Raw genomic sequence first — 10,245 nt, 5'->3', positions numbered from 1 at the left:
CATTCCAGTATATCTTAACTGACGTAAAACTATTTCTTCATCAAACGTACATGGTAACTGTAAATTACACAAATGATCAAAATTAAGAAAATATTATTAGTTTTTACACTAGTTAGAAAGTTACAGTAATATAGTTCATTTCACACTGGATTTAAACATTGTTTGAGCTACAATTCTTCATTAAATAGCAATATAGTGTCATAAATAAACCAGAAGTATAAAAATAAAATAATACCATAAAAGTGTACACAGCTTTGAACATACCTTTTCCGAATTTGATTTAATACATCTTATAAAGAATGGATTAGCTTGATTTAATGTTGTCATTAATCTAGACAGAGACCACTGAAAATAATATATAAATACACATCAGAAAGATAAACTCTTATCCTAGAAGGTCAAGTTTTTACTTCTGATGCTTAAAAACAACACAAAATAGGTCATTTACATAATATTTATTTTTATAAGAGGGCTCAGATTGATTGTGAAATAAAGTTTGGGTAATTCAACCCAATTACCCCCTTCCAGTTACGCAGGTCGAAGGACCTGACATGGAAAAAGTGTCTGGTTGTTCGGATATGGCAATAAATCGAGGTGTGTGTGCTACCAGATGTGAAGTTTGTTTCATTCCATACATGAGAGTATGAGCAAGACCATTATTCATCACCTATTCAATAAATGATTTAGACATATTTTCTTCCTTACCTGGAACTGAGCACTAACACTAGGAGGCTTTTTAGATGATTGACGAACACTTCCACCATAAATAGTGTTAACAGAGATAGCTTTTAGTGTTCGAATATCTCGAAAACTCTACAATGTAATGACAATGAAGTATTATTATAATATCTCACATAATGATAAGAAATGTCCAGCACCAACCTTTTACTGAAATGTCATAGCTACCCAGAAGAAGTACTTTCAGAATCATACTCATAGGCTTCCAGCTTGGGACTGTTTCCTTCTATGAAACTTGCCATTTTCAGGCGTTGATTTTGACTATTAATATATGCAAATAGTTTACATAATTACTAGAACTGTAATCCCTTCAAATATACATCAAACTAGAAAATTAAAAAAGGGGTTTTCCCCTGCCTGAATAATGTACATCTTGATGACAATAAGTAATACAGTAAAGGCATTCTCTAGTGGAAATTGCCTTACAACTAAATCAATGTGATGTATCTAACTTTGTTCTCCTCAGAGCTGTGATTCTGAAAGGTTTCTGTTCTTTCATGATCAAAAAAAGTAAATTCTTACCAATGATGGGGGGCGAGGTTTTGGTTTGAATGATTTATTTTTCCTACAAAAAACAGCAAGAATAGATCAATCATTTAATAAAAAACATCATATAACTTTATCTTATTCTTAATTGTTTTCTTTTCTAAACAATGTATAGTATAGTGAATTATATTTCTAAATTTATCTAAGCATTGAATTATAATTTGTAAGCTAGTCAACATAAATGTTTTAGACATAAATATACACTGCAAATCATAGTTAGATAAACAACAACTCAAACTTGCTGCTAAAAATAACTTAAGTATAAGATTAGGATCAAGCTAAAATATCTTGGAGAACTTCTGACTCAGTTTGGATCCTGCAGCTTTGTCTTTAACTTAAAATTTAGAAATAGACACAATTTAGGCTTATCATTATTATGTTAATTGTATTGTGTGCATCAAGACCATAAAATGGAACAATTATTCCAGAATACAGCAAACATAATCATATACAAATGTTATGTCCAAAACACAGGTATGAGATTTGTCCCAAAAAAATAGACATAGATCATTTATTCAGGTTTTAAACATCATTAATTGTTTAAATTGATTATTTGTTATTTCCTGCTTAATATGCTGAACTGCAATGTAAGTTTGAACAGAAAAAAATTTACTGTTTTAAAAAAAGGACAAATATTTAGCTTGACCCCTAAAAATGATTAAAAATAAAACAATAAAACATACAAGATAAGTTTGGAGGCTCGACGCATTATACGAGCTTTAGATTTTGGTAAGTGATTCTCTATAACTGATAGGTCATCATCACAAGATGTTTCATGCCCTTTATAAAATATATCTTCATCACTACTTGTATTAACTTGGTGACATGCACTTCCATGCAGCTCTGTCAGTTCTACCTGACTATCAGTGCCACTAATTAATATAAAAACAGCAAACTCAAAATCTAAGCATACAAAATTATAAATTCTACAACAAAATATTACTAATTTATCTTGTATAATTATGTTAATTATAAATTGATTGTAGATGAGAAAACACAGTTGGTTACAATCAGTTCATTCCCAAGTTAAATTATAATCAAAATCTAATCTCATTCAAACATTAGTTAAAAAAACAACTATATTGGTTCCATTGTGATACAGGAATCAAAAGAAACGGCAAGTAAGCCAAGACACGATATACCTGTTTTAGTATTTATATTAAATTCAGCTTCTAACGTATGAAGAAGTAATATATTTGTGCTTTTTAAAGTCCAGGAAAGATAATGAATTCAGTTTCATAAAATTTTGTTAAAGATAGTTTCTACTTTACAAGCAAAATTATAATAATAGAAAAAATTAGGGCTAATATTGCATTAAATATTTTTTTGACTGATTAAGGTTTCATTCAATTCTGTCCAAATGGAAGACAAGCGTGCAAACAAATTAACAAATTGTTAAAGTTAAAAAGTTAACTTTTCAAATGGATTCAAGCAAAATTTAAATTTTGAACAAATTTGTAAATGTTTTTTTTATACACAATGGAAACCAATTTATCACACTCACAGACACACACTTACTGAATTTTGCGTAGAATTTTCATGGTTTGAGCAACATGGAAAAATCTAGAAAGGACAGGATTTGGGCTGAAGAGAAATGCACTTTATATATTGGCTGGTCTGATCTGCATATTGGGCAGGGATAAAGGAGTTTTGTTAGACATTATATTGATAATGTGTAAAATTAAGATTTATAATCTGATATTTATGATGTAAAATATCTAAATCTATATTTAGAAAGTATTCGCACAAATCAATATTAAGGCTATATATCAATTTTATATACTACATGTTTTTACACATTTTTTTTTATTAGTAGGCTACATGATGATGATTGATGATTGAATGATGATGAAGATGAAGATAAGTGAATGATAATGATGACGATGATCAGAGCCACCAAAAGAGACAATGTGACCAACAACTACAAGAACATTATGTACTGGTGAAAGAAATTTAGATTTGGACTTGAAAATGGTTGATTGTTAAATATCATACTGATGAACATTAAGATTTGCAAATAACGTCAAATAATACAGCTACCTTCAGACTATCCTATGTTTTATTCAAAAAGAGTTTCTACATGAAGATGCCTAAATGATATGTATAAAGATTTTTGATGAAATTTCATGCTGTTAGAGGTGGTAACATGCTATGATATCAGGAAGGCCAGAAGAAGGTTATTTTTCTTATCGGTTGGTTTAGACATACAGTCACTGACAATGGTGAAGAAATGATGATGGTAATTATTTACATCTAAAGAATTAGGATTCCATACATACTTGAGCAAGTTGTCATTATAATTAGGATCTTGTAAGAGTTGAGAATCTGATAATCTTTTCTTGGCTATGTTAGCATTTACTTTATCTGTAAATAGACATAAAGATCAAGTTAACACAGTAAGTTGTCATATGGAACAGTCATGGCTCTGTTTGACATTTTGCTTGGCAAATAGGCCAAAAGCCAACAACAGAACACTACAAAACACTTTTCCTAAATTATATTCTATATCTTTATCTAATAAAAAGGATACTTCCTGTTTTCATCTTGTCAATTATCAAAAACAAGTGGATGATTAAAATTGTATTGAGTCAAATTTACATGATTTCTAAGGATTGTGGGCATAATGACCCAATTATACATGAAAATAAACCAAATTAGATCTGACATTACCTCCATGTTTTCTCCATCTTTTACCAGAATCAAGGAAAGCAAAGAAACATCTAAAGAAGGCTCTTACTATAGCCCATCTTAAGACAGCTACTGGGTCGATTCCTGCAACAAATATCAGGAACAGATTACATAAAATGAGTTAATAATTTCAAATTATACAGAATACAATCTTCAATAGCTTAGTTAGAGTAATGATAGCAGCTTGCTTTGTAAGCATAAATTATTACAAAGAAACACTTTTTTCTCTCTTTTTTTCATTTAAATTTCTTCTTTATTAATTTTTAATTGGATAACAAACAAAATAAAAATCATCTTTTTATCTCACAAAATGATAATTCTATCACAGTTATTTGAAAAGTGTTAAGTGTATATCTAGATTCTAACTTCAAGTATCAAAGAACAAATTTTATTTGTCAAGATAAAGTATTAAAGATAACATACCCATTAATTCTCGAACAAATGATAAGGAACTTTTCTTTAAAACACTAACTATTTCTGTTCTAATATGATCTGAGTTCTTCTCTCGAAAATCCTGTTCAAGAAAATCACAATTAATTATAAATCCTTTTTATAATAAATCACAAACTAGTATTGAGGTTTTTCCAGTGATATATCACAAAGCTTCATGGCATTGTTTTATTTGATAGAAACTGTTGAATTCTTTTTCAATGAAGGTCTTCCAACAGCAAAACTTGAAAAAATCCAACAAAAACTATAAATGACAAAGATACAATGTGATTTTGGGGAATTACATCTTGAATAATTATTACCTTTATCTGATATTTGACTTTACCAGCGTAATGTACTATAACAAACGCCTGTTCTCTTAAAACAGGAACTTCATAATATAGATTATCTTTATGTAGATGATTGAACTTAGATAATAGGGTATCATTGGTGGCACCAGGAAAACTGTAAATAAAGTCATAAATCAACTTATTTATATTTTATAAAATTACTATAATGTAAACTTTAGACAGAGAATATTGTCTGATTTCATGATGCAAAATATCTATTATAGTATTATTTGACAATAAAATTTTAATACATACTTGCATTCCTCATCTAGGAGACAAAATAAACCTTTTGGTTTACTAGAGAATAATTCTAAACATCTTGTATTATCTATAAATTCTATATTCTTCCATTGTATACCTTCCCGAGTATATTCCTCCTGAAAATAGTACATCACAGAGACCGATTGATTGATTGAATAACATCAAACTTACTAATCAGTACTTAGTAGTTCAAATCTAAATACTATTTGTAAATTTCCAAACAGTTCATCATTTTAAAATACTATCAACATAAATTACATTTTTACTAAACAGGCAAATAAAATTTTTTTTTGGAGAGGGATGATAAAAATAATAATTTAAATACTCACTTGTTCAAATTTAAAAATATGCTGATTGAAATAATACTGTAAATGTTCGTTGGCGTAATTTATACAGAACTGTTCATAACTGTTATTACCAAAATCTTCAAATCCAAAAATATCAAGGACACCTATTGAATTACCCTAGAGGAAAAAAAATAATGATATTTCAATTTCTGAATTAACAAAAAAATACATTTTATATTCTCAATCAAAGGAACATAAATACAGTTTTTAGCCATCAATTTACATAATTAGAAATTAATGTTTGTTTTTATTAACAAAGGAAAAAACAGGATCATTAAAAAACAGATAGAGAAAATAAAAAAATCTTACACGTCTATCTATGGTAGGATATCTAACTGGAAATATCGGCTATTGAAAACAATAAAGCAACATAAATACACTAAAGCCATAAAAACTCATTGACAGAAACATTTTAACCAAAACTAAAGAATACCATGAAAAATAGATCTTACTTCCAGAAATTACAAAAACAAACTCAACTTTAAAGAGTACCAACAATTGAAGACAGTAAGAGTATAGATAGATAGGATTTGGTTGATTAGAGCAGCTATTATATTACATGAATGTTTTATTTCCAAATTTTAACTATATGTAGCTTTTTTAATTCAAGCAATATAGACCGTAACTGTTAACAGCAAACTTGTATACCCCCACAAATTAAAACCCAGTTAATTTCAAATTTACTAATAATATCAGATTACTTGTTTTCCAACTGAAACTTATGTTAGAGAACAATACATTAGTAATATAACTATCGACCATTGTTACAAAGTAAATGGGTAGCTGGTATATTCAGGCTTTAAAAAACTTTGGTAACAATAAATTAGGTAAGTACTAAAATAACAAAAATAATCTTCAATTGAAACCAAGGAACCCAAAATAATCAAAATAACCATTCCAGAAATCAAAATAACCTTTATTAATAACAACTTAAACAGGCAAAATTAATGTGCAATAGGTAAAATAACCAGACACCAACTCGGAAAGTGAAAACATGCAACTAACAAATTCTACCCACTTTGATTGCACATGACGGTGATTCGGGAGAGATTTCATCACTCAGTACCTGATGATCACTGTTATGTTTTTTCGCCAATAACGCTTGGTTTACTTTTAATACAATCCAATCAAACAAGGCACCATATATACATTTAGCCATTGCATTTCTTGTAGCTATTGCCTGATATATAATAAAAAAAATAATACTTTAAAATTAACTCATTACATTCTAATGATGTTAAAATAACAACAGGGTTATTGCAATCTAGATTGTAAATTGAAAAATTTGTTTTGAATATTTTAAGAATTCAGAAGTTTGACTCAAATTAATTGATGTTAGCTAAGGACGGCATCAACAATGTGTCTCATCTTATTGAATTCTCAACTGTCCAGAAATCTGCAAAAATCACAAGGGACCTCAATCTAGTCTACAAATTTTAAACTTACATCTTCCATTTTAAAATTAATAACCACTGTTTCATCTCCAGCTACAGTTTTCTTGGTAGTTAATGCTTCTATCACAGTCTTTTCTTTCACCTGGCAAAACACAAACAAGAACCATAACCATCTTAAAGTTTTAATGCATGAGTGTATCTTACAGCAAGTAAGTATTGAGTATTTGCAACACCGTTTTATAGAAATGGACACCTGGGTCTAAACACATCAGCAGTCTTTTTTTTTAAATATCAAAATCACATTACCTCCCTTGAAATGCAATAGACTTGCATTAAGAAAACTGTTCATACCTTGAGTAGATTTGAGATAATTTTAACATCATCTTCATTTTTAATGGACACAGATTCATCATGGTGTTGATCACCTTTCTATAATATACAAAAATCATTATATCTTAAATTTCAAAATCTTGAAAACTGAGTAGAATAGCTTAGAGAAGAAATAGTTCTCAATTTTTTTGTTCAAGAATCTTATGAGTGACATTACAACCAGAGCACAGAGCTAACATAGAAGGAATTGAGATCTGCCAACTATGGAGAGCTAAGGATGTGCAACTCAAAATTCTAACTATCAAAATAATAATTAACGACATAATTAAAATCAAATATTGAGTTGTGAAGTTCTTGATGACGTAGATGTATAATTACATAGTCACATAAAGATGATTTATTTATCTATTTTTTTATTACAAAAACAAGACTATGAGTTGTGATAAGGAGATAAAAACTGTCGCTTAATTGTCATAACTAACCTTTTTAAACTCTATGTTACCCAGGTGAAGTACAGCAGAAAGAACACTGAATATTCTGAAAGAAAAACAAGTACATAACAATGAAATATACTACTGGTATCTATCTAATTAGTCATTATAATAAACCATGAAACGAGGTTAACACATCTAGTAGATGAATCACTTTACTGAAAATACTGCACTTACTTTCAACATCATGAAATATAAAATATTATTACCTTTTTTGTGTTTCTGGAGAAAACCCAACCATTTCCATTGATTGCTTAAGCCGAGCAAACTCATATTTTTCATCTGTTCCATCTAGAGTAATACAATCACTCTGAAAAACCAAACAGAATATTTGTTATTAAAGTTAGAAGTTGACACAGAATTTTTCTTTTATGGGAGAGGAATGATCTCATGGCACCTAATCAGAGAGCAGATGATGATCTAACTGGCTACAGACCCAGTTATTCCTCTGCCACACATTAGTTTTAAAGTTAAGTTTAAAATTACAGATTCAAACATAATCCAAATCTTCAAATTCATATCTTTCCCCAACTTCTGCGACAATGCACTCTTGAGAAATTTTTTCAGGTTTTAAAATTATCCAATTATAATTTGTTTTTTTTTTTTAGACTATTCTGATAAGGATATTAAATATAATAAATAAATAGATAAATTATAAGAAGTATACTCACACAAGACAAATAGTTATAGTTTTCAGGAGTAGATAAATTTAGGGAATGTCTTTCAGAATCATCAGCACCAGCTAATAGATAGTAGAACACATGGTAATTCCTGAAATAATAAAGATAGAGCACATGGTAATTCCTACAATTATAAAGATAGAGCACATGGTTATTCCTACAATTATAAAGATAGAGCACATGGTTATTCCTACAATTATAAAGATAGAGCACATGGTAATTCCTACAATTATAAAGATAGAGCACATGGTTATTCCTACAATTATAAAGATAGAGCACATGGTTATTCCTACAATTATAAAGATAGAGCACATGGTAATTCCCACAATTATAAAGATAGAGCACATGGTTATTCCTACAATTATAAAGATAGAGCACATGGTTATTCCTACAATAATAAAGATAGAGCACATGGTTATTCCTACAATTATAAAGATAGAGCACATGGTAATTCCCACAATTATAAAGATAGAGCACATGGTAATTCCTACAATTATAAAGATAGAGCACATGGTAATTCCTACAATTATAAAGATAGAGCACATGGTTATTCCTACAATAATAAAGATAGAGCACATGGTTATTCCTACAATTATAAAGATAGAGCACATGGTTATTCCTACAATTATAAAGATAGTAGAACACATGGTAATTCCTGCAATATCACAGTAGAACACATGGTAATTAAGCTACATTTTATTGTAATTGAGTGGTATGGAAACAGATATCTCAGAAAATCAAGGATGCTTCAAAGATATGCAATTAAGGCTGGTTTATACTCAACTAAGTAAAAGAGCGAAGCAAACATAAAGAAGCTTAGCTTTGCCATGTCAAGTTTTCAAAGTTTTTGTCTGTCTTAAGTGTCCCTGATTGGTTGCAAAGAGCAAAGTAAAGAAGTGGAATCACATCCCACTTCCCAGTCCTGCACTATGAGCACTATTATAAAGCTAAGAATGTACAATCATGATGTGTGTTTATCATATGAGGAGTAGGAGAGAATATGTTGTTCAAGATTATTTCTCTAACTTCCCATTAAATACTTTGCATATCATATTATCAAAACTAAATTTCTTAATAGTCCATCAGCCTACCACTGTAAGTGTTAAAGTTAGACAGGAAACAACTAAGATACAGTCAACCAAGTTATAATAGAGGTCAGAAGATATAAATCTTAGTTATTTTAAGTACTTTCACCTATCTTCATACACATAAGCTATATAGCTTTAATCCTTAGAAAAAAAATTGTAAAAAATGTCAGTTATTTACTTTGTAGTATTGATTATAGAATAAGATTCATAGTATTATTCAATATTCAATTTAACATGCTGATTGGTACTTCTCTCTGTTTCTAGCCATTTTGCCAAAATATGAAATTTTACTTAGAGATGAGTTGTGAAATTGGGTGAGGTTGTGCAAGAATTAGCACGAAAAAATATATTTGATACATATAAAAATGGTGTTTAGATTATTAGGTACTAAATATACCAAGTCTTACTTTTATTGACTTAGTTTATAAATAATGAAGATATATCAAGACTAGAACACTAGTATGTACTAGTTATAAACCAACATAAGGACTAAGAGTCATGCCCCCAGTGAATTAAGTTAATGGTAGGATTGGTCAATTGGGTAAACAGATTGATATCTTATTGCTTGTTTAAATTTCAAAAATGGTCAGGGCAGACATTAGTACCAATAATGCAAAAAATGCAAGCGAAAAAGTAAACAACCCATTGGTATATTTTCTCCAGTAACATTGCTTAGATAATGACCACAAAAATTGATTTATTGTTTTTAACACACATTTACATCGTTAATCAGCTGACAAACTGACTAAAATGTGTAGTCTGACTCAGGATATACCTATATTGTAACTTGGGCTTAAAACTTGGGCTCAAATATGGTTAAAATGGGCTTGTAATAGTACAGAACATTTTATCATCATATTTGGTGTCCATTTTGTCACCAAACATCAGTTCATTTAGAACCCT

At 29.3% G+C, this 10,245-nt stretch overlaps 1 protein-coding gene across 1 annotated transcript in view; it reads right to left on the bottom strand.

Annotated features, from left to right (window-relative positions):
- Positions 1-10,245, bottom strand: part of LOTGIDRAFT_102587 (hypothetical protein) — a gene marked incomplete at both ends in the record, with an annotated part of 43,584 nt that overhangs the window by 14,200 nt on the left and 19,139 nt on the right. Inside the window, 17 exons of the mRNA XM_009045739.1 lie at positions 20-57; positions 265-345; positions 706-813; positions 1,261-1,303; positions 1,968-2,114; positions 3,564-3,622; positions 3,950-4,056; positions 4,396-4,486; positions 4,725-4,866; positions 5,007-5,128; positions 5,342-5,476; positions 6,426-6,539; positions 6,806-6,895; positions 7,105-7,182; positions 7,566-7,620; positions 7,784-7,884; positions 8,246-8,345. Coding sequence (XP_009043987.1) covers positions 20-57; positions 265-345; positions 706-813; positions 1,261-1,303; positions 1,968-2,114; positions 3,564-3,622; positions 3,950-4,056; positions 4,396-4,486; positions 4,725-4,866; positions 5,007-5,128; positions 5,342-5,476; positions 6,426-6,539; positions 6,806-6,895; positions 7,105-7,182; positions 7,566-7,620; positions 7,784-7,884; positions 8,246-8,345 — 1,611 coding nt within the window. The remainder of the gene's footprint in view (positions 1-19; positions 58-264; positions 346-705; positions 814-1,260; positions 1,304-1,967; positions 2,115-3,563; positions 3,623-3,949; positions 4,057-4,395; positions 4,487-4,724; positions 4,867-5,006; positions 5,129-5,341; positions 5,477-6,425; positions 6,540-6,805; positions 6,896-7,104; positions 7,183-7,565; positions 7,621-7,783; positions 7,885-8,245; positions 8,346-10,245) is intronic.

This window comes from Lottia gigantea, assembly GCF_000327385.1.
Source record: "Lottia gigantea unplaced genomic scaffold LOTGIsca_1, whole genome shotgun sequence".
NCBI lineage: Eukaryota > Metazoa > Mollusca > Gastropoda > Lottiidae > Lottia > Lottia gigantea.
Note: the sequence above shows the minus strand (reverse complement) of the source record. Positions and strands in the feature narration are given on the sequence as shown.